The sequence below is a fragment of the Lepidochelys olivacea genome (genome assembly GCF_965140295.1).
Source record: "Lepidochelys olivacea isolate rLepOli2 genome assembly, chromosome: 1".
NCBI classification, from domain to species: domain Eukaryota; kingdom Metazoa; phylum Chordata; order Testudines; family Cheloniidae; genus Lepidochelys; species Lepidochelys olivacea.
Genome location: NC_140411.1, coordinates 316,123,438 through 316,144,807, shown reverse-complemented (window position 1 = coordinate 316,144,807; position 21,370 = coordinate 316,123,438). Strand labels below are relative to the sequence as shown.

Here is a 21,370-nt window from a genome sequence, read left to right as displayed (position 1 = left end):
AATGCAAACGACATCTTGGCCACTAAATAGCCTTCACTGACAAACTCCCAAAATTGCTCTCTGGAGGTATCAGGCAGCTGGCCCACTAACTTAGACATATCTGTCCAATTTACAAAGTCATACCTGGACAATGTCTGCTCATTCGTGATCTGTATTTGCAGGGTGGAGATCCTCCTGCCCCTTAAATCCATTCTTTTGGAGTCCTTATCCTTAAGAGTGGACTTAAATCTGCCCTGTTGGGCTCTGTCATTCACTTCAGCTACGACTAGGGAGTTTGAGGCCACATGGGAGTAAAAACCCTCAAATCCCTGCACTGGGATGAAACAGCATTTCACCGAGCACTTTGCAGTAGGCAGTACTGAAGCCAGTGTGCTCGGGAGGACTTTTGTAGGCTCTAGGAATGCATCATTAGTAGGGAGGGCTACTCTCCCAGGAGCAGATGGCTGCAGGATATCCACTAACTTATGGGAGTTCTCCTGCAGGAACCCTGCATGAATGCCAGGGAAGTGACCATGCACCACAAAATGTCCTGACAGGCCTTGAAATCCTCTGGTATTGGAGGAGAGGAAGAACCAGGCACTGATGAATCATCTGTGGACGAAGAAGAGGTGGTTAACTGCATCAAGGCTGGCTCCCGTTCCCGGACTCGCAAAGCTGGAAAGGACAGCTCAATGGGCTCTACACAGGGAAGGCTCACTGGTGACTGAACCTGCTGTGGGTCCACAGATCCTGCCACTGATCTGCCTGGCAACCTTGCCATAGAGCAAGCTGAGGAGTGCACCCTCTGCGACTGAGGAGCATGCCATGGATTCCCTGGAAGCTACTGATAAGGGTATGGCCAGTAGGCGCCCCATACCAACCGCAAGAAGAGTGCCAATTTGGTGCCCATAATGCTCCATGAATGGTCCCCGATGTGGGTTGGGTGAGGGAAAGCGAGAGGAGGAAGATCCCGACCTCAATGCCGAGGAGCCTTGGGTTTCCAGGGATAAAAGTGGAGCCAGTCCTGAGGGAGCAAGTGATTGGTTTGACTCCTCCATTGCCCAAAATAAGGCCGGGACCAGCATGAATGATGGAAGAGGTACCACCAGCAGCGAGTACGCTGATGCCAGAAGTGGTGTTGACCCCAAAGTCAGCAGCAGTACAAACCAGCTGACAGTGCCAAAGCGAGGGGCAGTGAAAGTAGCCACAGTAACATCCACGGTGCCAACTGCAATGGAGTTTCCTGGTGCTGAGATCCCAGGTACCAAGCCCAGTATTGGCTCTGCTTCCAAAGAGTGAGGAAGGGATGCAGTGCCAACAGACCCAAGGGTTCAGCAGTCCCTCCAATCAACGGGGCTATTAATGACACACCCCTGACCAAGTCCCGGGCCAAAGGAGAGGTCACGATGGAAAGATGGAAAGCATACCACCTGGTATGCTGCCGATGTCAGAACAGTTGGTGCTGGTGTCACCCTCATCGGTACCGGACTCAACGAACGCCCTGGGGCAAGAAATGGAGTCGATGGTACAGGGTCTATAGCCCCCATGATCGGTACTGGGAAATGGTTAGAGGCACCCACGTCATCCTGCGCACCAGCACTAACCCCATGCCATTCCACGCTCTTCCTGGAGAGACGGGAGAGTCCCCATGAGACCTGGAGCAGTCTCAATTGGTCTTATACAACCTTTTCCTCAGCACGCTACGTGGGGAACAGCTCCTCAGTCTCTTTGGAGAGATTCCTGCTCCAGAGTTCAAGGCAGAAGGACTCTTGGAACCTGAGGGCAACCCCTGATCCAATGAGGGTCTCGGTGCTGAAACAGGCCACATGGCCTGTTCAAGCAGGGGCTATTTTAGGCAACGGTCGTTTGCAACTTGAGTCAATTTAATGAACATCTACTCACTGAATACCATTCCTTGCCTCACCCAAGCATAGCTGGCACCACGCGTGGGAATTGCTGTTAGGGATTGTTCCCCAACACAACGGACAATGTTTAAACAATGGTGAGGGCATCACAGGGGAATACTTCACTAAATATAAGTAGCATTAAGGGTATTACAAAGCATATACAGCTAGAAAAAACACTGAACTAGTGACGGAATGTGAATTTAAGACCACACAGAGCTCCGACTCCCGCCACGGGTAGTAAGAAGGAACTGAGGAGGAGGTTCAGGGCGGTGCTGCCTCATATAGCCAAGGGAGGGGCTATGGCCACAAAGTGCAAGTGCTACTTTTTTACAGGTCCTGCTGGGGAAAATTCTCCAGCTAATTCTCCACACACTGAAGTTGAATACACAGCTGTACCCACTCAAAGAATGTTAATTAGATTTTAAAACAATCGCCAAACTAAATTCCATCTGATTAGTGAATGATGCAGAATTATTCATACCTGCCTCCAGAGAAGTTCGAATTTTCCAGTGTCCCAGTTTTTGTCACGTTTCTTCTCAGTAACTACCTTAATCGTGTCTTCTTGTACCTGGGCACATAGCTCTGCTGTGACCGGTGTAGAAGGGAACATTGTTGGGCTAGTATTGATTTCAATCAACCATGGTTTAAAGTCCTCTCCAAGAATAAAGTCTGCCCCATACAGCTCAAAACTGCTCTTCCGGGCTTCAACGCTCTCTTGAGCCATCCTCATGGTGTAGGTAATGGCTTTTTTCATGGATGGATAGATAACATTTCGCCACATATTGCCTCGACCTCTCTTTTGTAAGTACTCCTGAAATTTGGTGCTTGTCCACATATTGTGCCATGGCAATAGAGGATTCCGGTCTGCAGCATTTTTGTATTGTTTCTGGATAGAATTATTGCAAAGATGAATGGAGCTGTGGAGAGAGGACACCACAACTATAGCAGGCAGCAAGCTACACATAATTGTACAATGCTACTCAACTGAAAAAATGCAAGAAACATATTACATTAGAACAAATTATCTTCATATTAAAATCTCAGGGTTTTGATTCTTAAACCTATTTTCAGTTTCCTTCATTAATTCCCCTCTAATGTAAGACAAAGTATGGTCTTATGGTTAAAACACTGGCCTGGGCTCAGGAAAACTGGGTTCAGGTCTCAGCTCTGTCACACTCGCATTTTGTGCCCTGGGGCAAGTCACTTAAGTTCTCCATGCCCCAGTTCCCTGTCTATAAAATGGGGATAATAATGCTTCCCTATCTCAAAGGAGTGTTGTGAAGATACATTTGTTAATGGTCATGAGGCATTGTGATGGGTACCATGTAAGTGCTGATGCTGATAGAGCATCTACAATGGGTTAATTTACCAGATATCCTGCCACTCCCAATCTTTGGTATGGCCCTTGCTAAAAATATGTTCCCATGGAGATATTTAACATTGTTAAAATTGTTTTAACATTGTTCAATTTTAATAAGTTGTCCAGAATTTTCCCAAAAAACTCCCACAGTTCGCCTAGTGCTTTTCTTGAATATTTGATAAACAGACTACAGCATACATAAAAGAACAAACATCCCCTAATGTTCTAAAATGCTCTAAAATTACATTTTCTATAATATTCATATGGATGAGGGCACAGTTAGAATCACTATTTTAAGTTATGACAACTGCTGACTGACACTAAGAGTCTAATTAAAGCACACCACCACGACCCCTGTTCACACTCTAACTAAATGCAACTTCAGAAATCATCAGAAAGTCAAAGCATTAGCATAGACTGGTTCATGAAATTTTAACACTACCATAATTCCACGATCAAAATTCAGGGACCTGACATACTGTAGAATTTTTCAGCCTGTTCATTCACTGTTCTGTATAGCTACATTTTTGTTTATACTTCCTTGGTTACCTGTCTAGATTGTCTAAGGAGAAACGTTGTGTAGAAAATCTCAGATAGCTTTCTTTATAGAACCATATAGTCAGAGGGTTCCAGTCAGTGACAAGAAACCACTGTCTAATATCAAATTTAGTATCATAAATTAGCAATGGTGTCTCAATGTACTTCTGTACCACCCACTTGTGGTCCTTTACTGGAAATTGATCTGTTGCTTCTACTAACTTCAGAATATCATCCAGTCTATTTTTGCACACTATTTCTGGAAGAGAAAAAAATTAAAATAATACGCATGTTAGTGTCTAATAATAATGTATGCAGGTGACAGTGTACAAAAATGAGAGATTATACACGAATGAGAATTTCCATTTATCCTACTTATGCATGCAGGAACAATAGTAGAATATTGATAGATCACCAGAAAGACACTTGTTATGGTAGAATTAAACAAAATCAAACAAATAACCCCCTCCCAGGTTGCTCACATTAATTATGTTTTTTAAACCTTCATTATTCAGACATTCAGACAAAGACATATATTTTACCCGACCCCTGAAAGGCTTACCTGCAACCTAGCGATTATGGGCCCAATCCAGCAAAGCATTTAAGCATGTTCTCAACTTTAAGCATGTGATTAGTTCCACTGACATTAACTGAAAGGACTTTCATTGAAAACAATAAGACTACTCACATGCATGTACTTCAGCACATATTTAAAGTTCTTTGCTGGATTTGACAAGTTTTCCTTCTGCTATTCCTTCCCCAAGATACACAAAGTAACAGAGGTAAGATGTTGAAAACTGTGTAAAAATGACTCTTGCATAGAAAATGGGAAAGGTTCTGATTGGAAATGTTTATGCAGTTATGAATGGCCTGGTGGGACAAACAGCTGATGTACACAGTACATTTACAAGTTGCCTCTCCAGATGATACCCTACAACTTTGGGTAATAATAAACACTTTAAATTAAAAAAACAAAGGAAGCTCTTACCTCTGCCACGAGATTTTGCTCCTGGTTTAATAATCCAGATATTGTGGTTACCATCTATGTCTCGCTGTGGGCTTGTAGACATGATTTTGCTTAGAATCTTTTGACACTGTGTAATGTAATTATGTGCACTACAAATGACAGCACCTTCACTATAAAAAAACAAAATTTTAAAAGGTAATACTTTATGCATAACTATTTTAGAAGAAGCATTTTATGAACTTAGTTTATATAGCTGTCAATATTGCTTTTTTCCCCCTAAAGTACAGTATGAAGTGTTTCTTGCTACAGTGATAGAAATTATTAGATTATGGATTTACAGAAATAAGTCTCACAGGTTACTGAGCTCATTTATTTTGGGTATTGTGTCAGGAAAGTTCTGTTATTAAGGAAATAATCTGCTTATAAAAACTTGCAATAATGGGGTAACGTGAATTATGAAAAGCACAGGAGTGAGGTTAATTGCAGGCTGAAAGAAGGGGGATTTTTTTCTTTAAACAACAAATAGAGGGGTTAGATCCAACATCTAGACAGCCCTGGGCAGGCAGGGCAGCATGAGAAGAATTGGCACCCAGTTTCTGAACACTAGGAAAGTCAAGGCTAGTCTCACCTTTCTTTTCTAGACCTCTTAATTGCATAGACAGCATAAAACATAAAGGAATATATGTCTTCACAAACTGTCTCTCGTCAAAATCACAGAATATGAACTCTTCAAGGTAGGGACTGTGTGTTTGTTGTGTGTGTATGGTACCCAGCATACTTTTGGATGGTTAATGAATAAATAGTAATACTGTTATTTATTATCTATATTGTGATAGTGCTTTGGGACACCAATCATAAACCAAGAACCCTCTGTGCTAGGTACAAAGACAGAACAAAAAGAGTACTTGAGAATGTAATCTAGGTAATCCTTGGCCTGTGTGCATGTGTATTGAGTTATCTGAGCTCCTTCTCCCTGTAAACACTTCTGATCCTGTATGCTCTCCTGATCCTGCAAGGTGCTAAGTGCGTACCGAATGGTGCTCACTCCACTCAACTCATGCTTAAATAAAATGCGAGTTGAGGGAGGGTGGATGCTTCTTGAGAGGTCTCAGCATCTTGCAGGATCAGAATCTATATTTGTTAATTGCTTAGTTATCAAGGTGATGGCTAGGGTAAGATCATAGCTGCTGTATACAAACATTTAAAAACATCAAATCTTACAAATATAGATAAGTTTTGGTTTCAGCCATTTGAGAATATTAGCCTTCACATTCTAGGGGAGAGGAGGAAAAGAAGGTAAATAATCTTTATGTCTGGCAACCGGCTTTGTGCCACTCTGTGCTGTGAACCTGTCATACCTCATCTACCTCAGCAGTGTCAGGCTCAATCAGTACTTAGATGGTAGGCCTTCAGACACCTTGATACTGTTGGAAGAAGACGTTGTACAGATACCCCTCCAAACCAGTTCTAAAACAATGCACCCAATATGGTTTAGGAAGCACTGTGTTGCTGGAAGTATCATCTAATAGGTGAGATTTAAAACCAAGATGTCAGTCTCCTGAACACTAACGATCACATCATTATGGCAGTGGTCAGAGACCCTCTATTGTTCAGGCAACAAGAAAGACCAATTATCCTGATCCGACCATGATGACTTACAGATTCCAATGAATTTCAAAGTCTGCTAAAAGACCCAACCCACAGAACAAGGAGTCAAGGACCTGGTGAATCATTACCATTCTATACTGTCTGCAGCCATGAACACGCTGCCCCCAAAACAGTCCCTTTCTCCCCATCAACACACAGTTCTCCTTGGTTTTCGGATACCCTGTGCTGGATGAAGACAAGAGTGGAAAACTGAGTGACAGTGGAAGAAAACAAAGGCTGATTCAGACAGGGTGACATATAATGAATTCCTCAAAGCCTATGCTGAGCTGTATTACAGACCAGGAGAACCTTCCTATCAACCTCCACTGAGGCTGCCAAATCCCACCCCAAGGAGCTATCCAGGGTGATAAACTGCCACATCAATCCTGAATGCCTGCAACCTTTATCAGAGCCAAGTACCAAGCATTCTTAAGAACTACCATCCTACTTAACTGAATATCATACCCATTTGAGAAGTCTTCTCAAACAGGATGGATCTGCTCTACTTCCACCAACCAAGAGCTCACTTGCATTCCCAGTGTTCAGGACACTCACTCAGTAGGAAGTTATGGACACCGTAAAGGAGTCTTGACTCAAGACTTGTGAATCTGACCCATGCCCTTCATGGCTTGTGAAAGAGTGTCATGAACAACTGGTACCACTCCAACTGAATGAACCAATGCCTCATTCAGAGAAGGAATCTTTCCTTCCTCCTTCAAACATGGAATAGTCCAACCTACACTGAAGAAACCCACCTTGCATAGTTTAGTCTTAGCCAACTACCACCCATCGTCAATCCTCCTATTCCTGAGCAGTTCATAGAGAAGCTACCAAAAGGCCAAAAATGAGCTCCTCCGATTGAGGGTAACATTTTAGCCCTGGATGAATCTGGATTCAGGCCAGGACACGGAACTGAACCCACTTTCGTGGATGATCTGTCAAAGGATAGAGGACAGACATCTATTCTCATTCTTCTGGGCCTCTGTGCAGCATTCAACACTGCTGACACTGAGACAGGTGGCAGGGATCCAGGGTAATATGCTAAAATGGTTTAATTCCTTTCTGAAAGGATGATCCCAACAAGTAGTGAGTGATGGGAAACTGCACCTCCTCAACTAGACCCCTGACTTGTGGGGTTCCACAAGGATCAATTTGCTCTCTGATCTTTTTCAAAATCTATATGCAACCACTAGATGAACCGGTCAGATGACACGGACTCATGTGACGGCAATATGTAGATGACACACAGGTCTTCCGATCAGTCACCACATACAACCGCAATGCTACCACCAGAGCTTGGTTGAGTTCAGCTCTTGGATGAAGCTGAACGTAAGACAGACAAAGGTGATGCTGGTGGGCAGAGGAAAGCATTTTAGAACATAAAACGAGCATAAGAACAGCCATACTGAGTCAGACCAAAGTTCCATCTAGCCCAGTATCCTGTCTTCTGATAGCGGCCAATGCCAGGTGCCCCAGAGAGAACAAACAGAACAGATAATCATCAAGTGATCCATCCCGTGACCCATTCCCAGGTTTTGGCAAACAGAGGCTAGGGACTTCATCCCTGCCCATCCTGGCTAATAGCCATTGATGGACCTATCTTCCATGAATGTATCTGTCTTTTTTTAACCCTTTTATAGTCTTGGCCTCCACAACGTCCTCTGGCAAAGAGTTCCACAGGTTGACTGTGCATTGTGTGAAGAAATATTTCCTTTTGTTTGTTTTAAACCGGGTGCCTATTAATCTCATTTAGTGATCCCTAGTTCTTGTGTTATGAGGAGGAGTAAATAACACTGCCTTATTTACTTTCTCCATACCAGTCATGATTTTATAGACCTCTATCATATCCCCCCCTTAGTTGTCTCTTTTCTAAGATGAAAAGTCCCAGTCTTATTAACCTTTCCTCATATGGAAGCTGTTCCGTGCCCCTAATCATTTTGTTGCCCTTTTCTGAACCTTTTCCAATTCCAATATATCTTTTTTGAGATGGGGCGACTACATCTGCATGCGGTATTCAAGATGTGGGCACAGCATGGATTTATATAGAGGCAAGATGATATTTTCTGTCTTATTATCTATCCCTTTCTTAATGATTCCCTATATTCTGTTATCTTTGAAGATCTTACAGCCACAGTGCAGTCCACATTGGTTGAAGATACACACCCACAATTGGTCAATTCAGCGTATACTCTTGGATTCCTTGCTGACACGGAGCTCTCACATAGCATTATCAACTAGTAACACTTTCTACCATCTTTTGCTTGGCTAGGAAACACTGTCCCATCCTGGCAGACAAAGACCTAGCCTCAGTTATTCAGCCTGCATCATCTCTTGGCTGGATTACAGCAGTGCAATGTATCTGGGCACAAAGCCATCAGTATTTAGGAAACTTCAACTAGTACAGAATGCTACAGCATTTCTCCTCAGCAACACAGGCTACTGGGAACATATCAAACCTGTCCTCCAATCCCGATACTGGCTTCCCATAGAATAATGAATCTGGTTCAAGATCCTGGACTTTATTCTATGCCCAGGATATCTAAAAGACCATTTAAAACTCCAGGATGAAGACTGTGATCCACAACTATGCTCCTCTGGAACAACGGAATTCTCAACAGTAAAACTTGTCTGTGTGGGAGACAGAACTTTCCCTTGGGACTGTCCAAGAATGTGGTATGAACTCCCCCAGGCACTAAGGACCATCATAAACCTTTCCACTTTCTGCTCTATATCAAAGGCACAATTCATTGACCTTGCCTTCTCTAATATGAACACATAGCAACAGGCATATTTATTTATTTTTTTAAAAAGGACACACACAATCAAAACAAGGTACTCTGCTGTGCACACTTTTCCCTCTGAGAGTAGATGAGAGAACAAACATCACATGAAAGATGTATAATCATATAGTTTACTGGAAGGCACTCAGACACTATGGTATAAGTGGCCCCATAAGAACTTGAATAGAATAATCCCATTGCACTTTTTGACAGGTTTCAGAGTAGCAGCCGTGTTAGTCTGTATTCGCAAAAAGAAAAGGAGTACTTGTGGCACCTTAGAGACTAACCAATTTATTTGAGCATAAGCTTTCATGAGCTACAGCTCACTTCATCAGATGCATTCAGTGGAAAATACAGTGAGGAGATTTAAATACACAAAGAACGTGAAAAAATGGGTGTTTATCATGCACACTGTAAGGAGAGTGATCACTTAAGATAAGCTATTACCAGCAGGAGAATGGGGGTGGGGGGGAGAAAACCCTTTGTAGTGATAATCAAGGTGGGCCATTTCCAGCAATTAACAAGAACGTCTGAGGAAGGGCGGGGGGGAGAATAAACAAGGGGAAATAGTTTTACTTAGTGTAATGACTCAACCACTCCCAGACTCTATTCAAGCCTAAGTTAATTGTATCCAATTTGCAAATTAATTCCAATTCAGCAGTCTCTCGTTGGAGTCTGTTTCTGAAGTCTTTTTGTGGAAGAATTGCCACTTTTAGGTCAGAAATCGAGTGACCAGAGAGATTGAAGTGTTCTCCGACTGGTTTATGAATGCTATAATTCTTGACATCTGATTTGTGTCCATTTAGTCTTTTATGTAGAGACTGTCCAGTTTGACCAATGTACATGGCAGAGTACCAATGTACATGATGGCATATATCACTTTGGTAGATGTGTAGGTGAACGAGCCTCTGATAGTGTGGCTGATGTGATTAGGCCCTATGATGGTGTCCCCTGAATAGATATGTGGACACAGTTGGCAACGGGCTTTGTTGCAAGGATAGTGTGCATGATAAACACCTATTTTTCATGTTCTGTGTGTATATAAATCTCCTCACTGTATTTTCCACTGAATGCATCCGATGAAGTGAGCTGTAGCTCACGAAAGCTTATGCTCAAATAAATTGGTTAGTCTCTAAGGTGCCAAAAGTACTCTTTTTCTTATTCACTTTTTGTAAGAATACGCATGTTAAAACCCAACTGTCCTGGCCAGAGTGTACCTCAGATAATTCCATATTGCCTACATAAGTACTCTCTGTAGTTTCAAATGTAAACAGTGTCCTGTCCTTCCATCTTGAACTGTTTTGTAGTACAGCTGTGCACTGCTAAGCCGTGTGCTATGGTAGACCTTCCATGTGGTAAGTTTAGTAACTTCATTAAAATCAGTATACACTGATTTACACCAGCTGAGGATCTGACCCTATATATTTGTATCGTGCTTTGAGTTCCTTTGATGAATAGAGCTATATATCAGAGGGGTAGCCGTGTTAGTCTGTATCCACAAAAACAACAAGGAGTCCGGTGGCATCTTAAAGACTAACAGATTTTATGATGACTACAGCACCTCCTTCGTCAGGCCCTTTAATTATAATGTCAGAGTTATTTTTGAGGCTGTGGATGGCATTAAGTTCTGTACGGCTGAGGTTATGGGGCAAGTGATGCTGTTTGTATACAATTTCACCCTGTGCACGTCTGCGGAAGCACTCTATGTAGAAGTCCAGTCTGTCATTTCGACCATCAGGAGGAGTCCACGCAGAATTATTCTTCTTGTAATGTTGGTAGGATCAGTGCGCTGTTCAGTGGTGTGTTGAATATATTCCTTGAGTCGGAGCTGGCGAAAGTAGGCTTCTAGAGCTATAGATGTGCAACATATTACGAAAACAACGAGGAGTCCAGTGGCACCTTAAAGACTAACAGATTTATTTGGGCATAAGCTTTCATGGGTAAAAACCCACTTCTTCAGATGAATGGAGTGAAAATTACAAATACAGGCATAGATATACTAGCACATGAAGAGTTACTTTCAAGTGGAGAACCAGTGATAAGAAGGCCAATTCAGTCAGGGTGGATGTGGCCCACTCCCAGTAATTGGCACTCTTTGCCAATGAGATGAGTGGCTGGCTCATTACAAAAGCAATTTTCCAATTTGGTATTGACTCCTCCTCATCAGTTCTTGGAAGGGGACCACATCCACCCTGACTGAATTGGCCTTGTCAGCACTGGTTCTCCGCTTGTAAGGTAACTCCCTTCTCTTCATGTGCCAGTATATTTATGCCTGTATCTGTACTTTTCACTCCTTGCATCTGAAGAAGTGGGTTTTTTACCCACAAAAGCTTATGCCCAAACAAAACTGTTAGTTTTTAAGATGCCACCAGACTCCCCATTGTTTTTGTGGATACAGACTAACACGGCTACCCCTCTGATACTTGACAACATATTGGGGGTTGGACTGGATGATCTCCTGAGATCTCCTCCATCCTGGATGACCTCCTCTCCTCATCTTCTATGATTCTACGATTACAGTATTTCTTATTGGAATTACGGGTTTATTTCTAATCTGAATTTACATTTAGGGCCAAAATGTGATACATTTACTCACAATGAAGATTATCTTACACCCTTTACAATAGGGCTATTTGTGGGGTAAAGTACTATTCATTGTGAGTAAGGGAATTATAACCTAACCCTTAATCAGGACTTTAATTCAAAACAGTTAATTGGAGTTGTGAAATCTTACTGAATGAGACAGTAGTACTGTTCAATTAAGTCTTTCCATTCCTCCTCACTAAGAATTGCAGACGCGTCCATTGCTGTGTCAATGTCCTCGTGTTCCATCTGCCCAAGGTAGGTTTCACACACCTGGCAAGCCATGTCTATTAGTTTTCCAGGAAGTTGCTTGATTTCCTTTTCATCAGAATCTACAGGAGTTAAAAAAAGCACGTGATTTAGGACATGTCAGTGAGGTAAGTACATTTCTGGAACATATGTACAATTAGAGAAGCAAGTCTTCCCCAAAGTATGGGGAACCTCTCACATTCGATGGCTTTCTTCTGGCTGCAATAGATTTCTTTTTTCAGTTTGAGAGTTTTTATTGTTTTGTACGACAGAAATAAAATGAGAAAGGAAAAATGAATACATTCAGAATGTGTTTGCAAATGACTCCCTAGTTGAAGTTACATTGGGACTGCCACTTAAAGCAGGACTAAAAGCCCAGTGTGAGGGTGACAGGACCCCTGCCAAAAAGAGACAGTGGTGCTCTAGTCTAGTCCATCATGGTTACTCCTGAGGGCATTCTGCACCAAAAAATTAAAAATTTTGTGCACAGTATTTTAAAATTCTGCAAAATTCTGCAAGTTTTATTTGTCAATAAATAAATGCAGAGGCTCTAACATGGCAGTGGGGAGCACAGGCCACTGGCTGCACAAAGGTGGGAGATCACCCTGCAGCCTCCCCACCCTGGGGACACAGACTCAGTGGTCAGGCTGCACCCGATCCTGACATAGCACAAGGCCTGGGCCTGCCCCATAAACACCCTGAGGCCCTGCCCCTCTGCGCGAGGCACACCTGGTGTGGGACAGGCAGGCTCAACCAGGCAGGATCCAAGTGTGGAGGGGCTTACTGTGGGGGGATCCAGGTGTGGGATGAGAGGATTCTGTGTGGGACAATCTGGGTGCAGGCAGTTCAGTCTAGGTGTGGGGGGATCTGGAGGCACAGAGGCTCACTGGGGAAGGGGGGTCCAGGTGCAGAGGCAATGGGACTCTGCAGGGGCTGCTAGGTGAAAGTGGTTGGGGTTCAGTGGTGGGGTCTGGGCACTGGGGTAAGGAGGCTTGGTGGGGTGGGAGTCTGGGTGCAGCTAATTGGGGGTCAGTGGCGTGGGGGTCTGAATGTAGGGGCTCAGGGTGGTGCAAGGGGTGGGGTTCGTCAGGGTGGGGGTTTGAGTGCAGGGAGCTCAGCAGGAGGTTGGGCTGAGTTCAGGGATGAGGATCCAGAGGCAGGGGATCTGTGTGCAGGGGGCTCCAGATTCAGGGGTTGAGGTTCAATTGGGTAGGGTTTGGGTATGGAGGGCGAGGGGGGTTCTGGGTGTACAGGATGAGACTTGGCAGGGGTGTCTGAGTATGGGAGGTCCAGATGCATGGGGGTTGGGCGGATGGGGGAGCAGCTCCCGTACAGTGACCCCTCCCTCCACAGCTAAGGAGCGATGGGGGCAAGAAGCAGGGGAGGATGCTGAGCTTCCTGCAGCTGGGGGAGGTTTCTGGGGGTGGATCTGACACAGCCTCAGCCACTCCCTGCAGGAGAAGAGGAAGTCCCGTCCTCTCCTGCCTCCAGTCCAGCCAGGACTAGCAGCTGATCCTCGCTCAGGGTACGAGCCACTGCTGAGGTATCCCCAGCCCAACCTCTCAGTCAGCTGCTCCGGGTACCTGAAACGATGTACGAGCGCAGTTATGGAATGGTGCATGACTTCTCTTGAAGCTTCCCTTTACTTCCCTGTCAGAAAGTCATTTTTCTGCAGGGAAGCAAAGAAATCTGTGGGGGTCATGAATTCTGCGCACACGCAGTGGCACAGAATTCCCCCAGGAGTAATCATGCAAGAAGGCTACCCATGAGATAGGGCAACTTGATATCACTCTTATGAGCTACATGTGCATGAGGATGTACCCTATTGCACTGTTATATTGCTAGCAACTTACAAATGTATCTCTCCCATCTGCTACTGCTGATTCCCCCTCCCTGGGTCAATGACTATTAGTGGAGTGTATCAGATGTGCAACTTACTGTGTATTCATATTTTCAACTCCACAGGTGGAAGACACAGCATTTACAGCTGTCAATCCTCTTTTCCATTTCCAGTGTAAGGCAGAAGCCTTGCAATATGAACAGGATGACATGGATGTTTAGCTCCATGACTAGGTCCCACGCCGTCTGTGTGTATTTAATGTGACAGGGTTGGGACTGTGTCTGGTTTTCTCATATTTTTCTTCTGTCTGTACTTCCTCCTTACACTTTTATTAGATAAACAGCACTTTAGCTTTCCACACCTTTATTTGCTTTCCCATAGATTAACATTCTTTCTTCCTTCAGTATGTATTTTTTGCAGTTCCCCGAACTTAGCCTCTGGGGCACTGACCAGCACTAAGGAGCAACCCAGGCCAGTGTCTACCCACTCATACCTGGGATGGCCTGACTTTTCAGCTCCAGCCTCACCATTGTGGAAATCTTTGTATGGCATTTAATTCCTGGCCTTTCCCAAAATGCTCCCAAATGTTTAACTTCCCCCAAAGCACACAGCCACCTTGCAGCAGGCTCTGCTGCCTTTATGAAAGTTCCATGGGCAGATCTATTAACCATGCATATCTGGTTAGATGCATAACTCCATAGTTGCATGTCTATTCAACCCTAAAAGCCCAGCCACCACACCTGAGCTAACTCACTCAAGTCAATGACAAAAACCTCCCACTGACATCAGATAGAGCAGGATCGAGCCCCAGAACTATCCGCACAAAACCTTGTTAATAACTTTGCTTAATTACAACCTATTTTCAGTGCATAAGCTTTGGAGGAGATTTAGATATTTGTAAAAATTGAAGGGGAATTTATAAGCTACTTTTGAGGGACACACAGAAGCATTAGACAAAAATAAAATTTTCCTGCACTCTCAGATGCATAAAGTTTTAATGTATGGCTTGATTCCAGTAGAGAACAAGGCCTTTTAAAACTGTCGTTTAACAGATCCTATCCATCGCAGATCTACAGGTATCAGAAATAAATATGGTCTCTCAGATACCATTGGGATAACTGTTGATAAATATTGACTTTTTAAATGGTGACCACTGTAGTTATTGAAGTAAAATGCTAATATTTATCCTCTAAAAATATACAGATTAATTAAAGATGAACAAGAGATTCCTGAGTCCTTTTTCCACACCAATAATTTTGTAATATTAACACTGATATTTAAGAAATACCTTTCTTTTGGCCTACATCTTCTTTATTATCTTTTCCTTTAGACTTCTGTGTTTTTTTATCACAGGCATTAAGACTGATGACCCATTTGAGTATGCTACATGCTGCTGTATTCCTGAAGTCCTCTAAAACAAATAACATATTATTTTAGATTCTGTTCCACGAAACAGAATGCCCACAAAGGGATAAACCTGTTAAAGGAATGTGGTTTTCATAAGCAAAAATACTATTTTCCACTCCACACATCAGTCTTTTATAAAAACTAGAAAGCCTAGTACAGTAACTCCTTGCTTAACGTTGTAGTTATGTTCCTGAAAAATGCTATTTTAAGTGAAATTATGTTAAGCGAATCCAATTTCCGCATAAGAATTAATGTAAATAGGCAGGGTTAGGTTCCAGGGAAATTTTTTTTGCCAGATAAAATACTATACTTTATATATGCATACACACACACACAGTATAAGTTTTAAACAAACAATTTAATACTGTACACAGCAATGATGATTCTGAAGCTTGGTTCTGAAGTCAGAGGGTGGGATATTTCCCAGGGAATGACTTACTGCTAAATGATGAACTAGCAATGGGCTGAGCCCTCAAGGGTTAACACATTGTTGTTAATGTAGCCTCACGCTCTACAAGGCAGCATGAATGTAGGGAGGGGAGACAGCATGGCAGAGAGAGACAGAGACACACGCTGTGTAAGAGAGAGAGAAAGAGACACACATTGCCCCTTTAAGTACATTGACCCCACTCTAAGTACACTGCCTTTTTAAGTAGATCAGCATGTTGAGACAGCAGCTGCTGCCAGCAAGCTCCCTCAGTCCTGAGCCCTGTCGTGTCCTCCCTCTGCTCTGTGGAGATGGGGTAAAGGAGCGGGGGGAGGGGGACACCCTGACATTAGCACCCTTCTTTCCCCCCTCCCTGCACAGCAAGCAGGAGGCTCCCGGGAGCATCTCCAAGGCAAAGGGCAGGAGCAGCACACAGCAGTGGCGGGAGGGACAGCTGAACTGCCTGGCAATTGATAGCCTGCTGGGCAACTGCCGCAGAGGGAACTTAAGGAAGTGGATGGGGGGCTGCCAGCCCACCCTGGTTCCAAGCCCCCACCAGCTACTCCAACGGACTGCTCTTTCTGCAAGCAGTGGACAAAGCAGGCGGCTGCCATACAACGTTATAAGGGAGCATTGCACAACTTTAAATGAGCATGTTCTCTAATTGATCAGCAATGTAACAACGAAACAACGTTAATCAGGACGATGTTAAGTGAGCAGAAAAATTGTTCTTGTTTACCTCTGAGGATAGGAGAAAAAGCAATGGATTTAAATAGCAACAAAGGCAGTTTAGGTTGGACATTAGGAAAAGCTTCCTGTCAGGGTGGTTAAGCACTGGAATAAATTGCCTAGGGAGGTTGTGGAATCTCCACCACTGGAGATTTTTAAGAGCAGGTTAGACAAACACCTGTCAAGGATGGTTTAGATAAGACTTAGTCTTGCCATGAGTGCAGGGGACTGGGCTAGATGACCTCTTGAGGTCACTTCCAGTCCTACAATTCTGCGATTCCAGCACATTTATCTGAGATATGGATGTTGTGAAAGAATATTGATGCTGGTGCGACACTTCACCCCATATTCTTCATAACGATATTATTTGATATGATTATAGCATAAGTATGATGTATTTTATGCAAGATAAGTCATGTGAGGTGTCATTGGAAAAATTATGATTTGCTTAATATGATTATCCTATTTATGTACATGTATCATTTTTGTATCTAAAGTTATAAATACTGACTATGTATCTGTACTTCAAAGGTAGTTACACCTGGTAACACCCACTAGACAAGATGCTTTCAGTCTAGATAGCTGGTTGGGAAGGGCCTATTCAGGACAATAAGCCATTAGGAAAAACAACAGGCCTTAGGAGAAGCTTATCCCCCACCTGGTGAGCCTTCCTGAGGACACTACAGACAGGCTGTAAGTAATGGCTGCTAGGACTCTACAAGGACATATGACCAGGTCACACGATTCTGGACTCCATCTTGGGATGTCAGTATTTCTCCACAAACCAGTCTGGGAACCAAGTTTTGAAACAAAGGATTCCCGCCATATGTTAAAGCTATATAAGGCAGGGATACATCATCTGTAGTGCTTCACTCCCAACACAAGAAGACTCCTGGAAACACCTGAGGAACAAAGACTGAACTGTGGGAAGTGCTGCACCCAGGCTAAAGGGATTTCAAGTCTATGTATGAAGACCTGAGAAATCCAAGCTGTACAGCTAATGCAGCTTGTGCCTAAAGATCTACAAGTCTGCCTGTACCATCAGTTTGGGTGAAAATCTGCTATTCATATCCAGTCTGTCTAGTATATCAAGCTTAGGTTGCGTTTTTGTTTATTTGCTAGATAATCTGCTTCGATCTGTTTGCTATCACTTAAAATCTATCTTTTGTAGTGAATACATTTATTTTATGTTTCTTTGACTGGAGTGGTTGGAGAAAATCTCTGCTTGGTTACCATAAGTGGGCATTGTTCTCCTCACATTGAGGGAGAGGCTAAGTGGGATTTAAATGCATATACTGGCCAGATTTGACCAAGGCAGGACAGTACTGCTCTGAGGTCCTAGGCTGGGAAGCTGGTAGTTTGAGAGCCTCTGTGTAACTTCAGCTGGGTGTGTCCCTACCTGTGTGAATGCTAGTGAAAGTGCAGGCTGGAGGGCTTTGCAGGTTGTCACAACAGTACAGTGTGAGAGGGAGCCCAGGCTTGTGGGTCAGAAGCCCCAGTGGTACCCCAGTTCCAGGTGGCACCCCGGGGGGAACCCATCACAGCTGCATCCACAGCATACAATGTGCTATTTAGAAATCCTCATTCTGTCATTTATTGGACTATAAAGTGTCCCCCTCACACAGCACTATAGAGTTGAAAGGGACAGCAGCATGTGACCAGCAAAATATTTCTGGGTAATACTTAAGAAAAGTAGGATGGGTTTTGTCAAGCTGCCAGCCCACAGAAGATTGTCAGCACCAGGAATTTGAGGGGGTAGCAAGCAACGTGGTCAGCCCTCAAACAGAGGATCCAGCGGGACATCTGACTGACCCCAATGAAATCCCAGGGAACAACAAAATAGCTGCATTGTCCCAGAATACCCTATAGGGGTGAAAGAACCAAGTTGCACTCCCTTCAAAGAGAAATAATGAGACTTGCTAATCCCCTTAATAAACCTGAAAGTAGTCTACTGCCTGTTTGCCATGTAAAGAGAAGACGGAGTAGAAGATTGTCAGACCTCTTCTACAAAGACAACCTATAACGAGGCAAAAGAAAGCCAGGACCAGTAGTGGTCAGGAGGCTGTGTGTGTACTGAAGAATGTGGTTTGTGTGGGCAGGGCTTAGAAAGTTCAGATAAATTTACACTAACACCTAGATTTTGTGGATTTTATCTGAACTGAACTTAACCACACATCAGAATCTTATGAAGTTTGCCCATCACAGTATCAACCACCTTTCATCCATCTGAAATAGCTCATTAAAAGATGGTAGAATATTGCCATCAAATTTTAAAATGCATCCTGAAAGTCTGAAAACTCACTATAAAAATGTTCTTGATAATTTGTGGTTTTACACATTTGCATATACAAAATATATGCTCAAATACATACATTTACTGTTCTTTCTACGGTGTATTGTATAATGTCATCTATTTTAAGAGGCTTGGCATTAAAAATTAACAGAGCAGGAACTTTGCCTTTGAAGTAATACATTCAATGAAAGGACTCATTACTCCACACCAAAATTATTTTCTGTAAAATTCTGTAAAAATTCGAGCGAACTGGTTGTTAAATTTTGAAGCCGTCTTAGAACCAGTTGTTAAAGGGGTGGGCAAACTCCGGCCCGCGGGCCGCATCTGGCCCACAAGAGCATCCTGTCCGGCCCGCCTGAGCTCCCGGCTGGGGAGGCTCCCCTGGCTGAGAATCCCTTTTTAATTTTTACTCACTGGTGGCGCTCCGGGTCTTCGGCAGTGGGTCCTTCACTCGCTCCAGGTCTTTGGCGGTGGGTCCTTCAGTGCCACCGAAAACCCGGAGCGAGTGAAGGAACCGGTTCTTCAGATTTTGGCAGCTCATCACTGGTCATATGCACATCCTTACTCAGATTCTTCCATGCACTGTGACCACTTTATACTGTACCACCAATGCAAAGCCGATTTCGATCCAAAATATCTGCCCTCAGATCACCCCAGTTTTCAGGAATCCTCTGGTGGTATATAGTTGTGGTTGGCTATGGCCAAGGATTTCATGAACACCAACTGTTTTACCAGTCACTTTGGGCAATTGGTAGCAAATATAATAAAGCAGCCTTCAGGCCAGGCCCTTGACTGGCATCACGAAGTGGGGAGCACAAGAGTCACCTTTAAATCCTTCCACCTCCTCCCAGCTGCCCTGTACATTCCATAGTTATAGTCAAGTATTGAGATCCCTTTTAGATCACTCTGTAATATACCACCACTTTAAATTTACTTCATAGCATTAAACGAAAATACAATTTTTGTTATATCACTTATTTATAATGCTTGAAATATTTGGCTTTCAAGAGCCGTTTATAACGACTGCAGGGTGTTTCTGATGCCTTGAAAATTTGTAGACACTTTGTTTTCAATTTGTATTGCAGTCATGCAACATACAATTTTCAGTGGAGTGAAGAAAGAATGATGAACCTTCACAAAACAATAGATATTTTCCTGTTTTCAAACAAACAGCTCATAAACTAGACCTGACACCAACCCACACATCTCTAAAACACTTTAAAAAAAAATTCTAGCAGTATTAGATTTAGGTGAATTTAGTTTGAATTTCATTAACAGAAGCTCAATTTAAAAAGCAACAAAGAAATTATTTCATTAATCCTCTTCTTTCATGCAGCAGGAAGGTTTAAAAATTGCTTTCAGGCAGAACTCCTCAGCTATGAAAATTATGTCTTAATTGCGAAAACCTGACAGAAGAATGATTAATTGATCTACTTCAGGTTTCTGAAAGATTCAGGTAATAAATTATCTACCTTAGGGTAAAAATCCTTGCGTTCCTCCTATTATCGAATAATGCGGCTATTCTGCATTTACACCAGTGTAACTGGGAGCAGAGTAGTTTTAGTTCATACATATTTTCAAACTAAAGGCTTGTCTATACTGTGCTTTAGTTTGCACTCCAAGAGTGTAAATTCTAGTGCACAATAGGGTGCCGTACACTAACTCGCCTGTGTGGACACTGCTGAAGTGCACTAAAAGTTCCCTAGTCTGCATTTAGTGTGGTCCTTTCTCAAACAGTACCACCATTAATATACACTAAGGAACGTGCCAGCAGGGTCCACATGGGCCAGTTAGTGCATGACACTAGCCCTTAATTTGAAAATATGTATGAACTAAAACTACTCAGCAAGGATGTTTCGCTCAGACAAGCTGTGAGGCTCTTTGGGACCTGAGTGGGAGTAATCTGCAGGCAGAATTTGGCTCTGTTTGGACTTAGTACTGCCAGGTACTGAATACTCTAGCTCTGATCCAGCAAAACACAAGCACAAGTTTTAACTTGAAGCATGTGAGTTGTCCTATCGACTTCAGTTGGACTCCTGACATGTTTAAAGTACTGTAGCGTGTACTTAAGTGGTTTGCTGGATGCAGGCCACACTGCTTAGACCCTTGCTTTCAAGATCAAGTTATCAGTATAGAGAAATGCCTGAGACTGAACATGGAAGCTACTCAAATGACTTACCTATAAAATCATGTTTCTCATCATCCATGCAAATACCATAGCAGCGGGGGAAAAAGGTATTTGGATTTGCTGGAACATACCATGGCAAATTTCTCAGATTCAAACAAAGTCCAATCTTAAAAAGAATAAGGAAGAGATCAGATGATGGTTTGGCATTTTCTCTGATACACTGATAGAGAGGACAGATAGCACAGTGTTGTCCTCTATTGAAAATTGTGTATTTATTCCTTCTGTTTATAAAGGGATGTAATTCCATTAACAGGTGCTCATCCTGCATTGCAGTTAACATTTGCAACCACACATCATTCTTCAACATAACAAATAATAGGTTGCTCACTCCATTACAGATACATAGCTATCCCCACCATGCCCTCCTGATCCTAATAATAAATACTCTTCTCCCTCAAATGAACCCCACCTTGAGGCCCAGCAAACCATTCCTAATCAGGAAAGCACTTAAGCGCTTGGGTAATGTTAAACAAGCAC

General features: G+C 43.1%; 1 protein-coding gene across 1 annotated transcript in view; it reads right to left on the bottom strand.

Annotated features, from left to right (window-relative positions):
• The window catches only part of TTLL8 (tubulin tyrosine ligase like 8), a 57,483-nt gene that overhangs the window by 8,064 nt on the left and 28,049 nt on the right, over positions 1-21,370 (bottom strand). Inside the window, exons 8-13 of the mRNA XM_084616949.1 lie at positions 20,885-20,999; positions 15,138-15,260; positions 11,912-12,092; positions 4,772-4,920; positions 3,796-4,042; positions 2,368-2,803 (exon numbers count right to left, since the gene is read on the bottom strand). Coding sequence (XP_084473075.1) covers positions 2,368-2,803; positions 3,796-4,042; positions 4,772-4,920; positions 11,912-12,092; positions 15,138-15,260; positions 20,885-20,999 — 1,251 coding nt within the window. The remainder of the gene's footprint in view (positions 1-2,367; positions 2,804-3,795; positions 4,043-4,771; positions 4,921-11,911; positions 12,093-15,137; positions 15,261-20,884; positions 21,000-21,370) is intronic.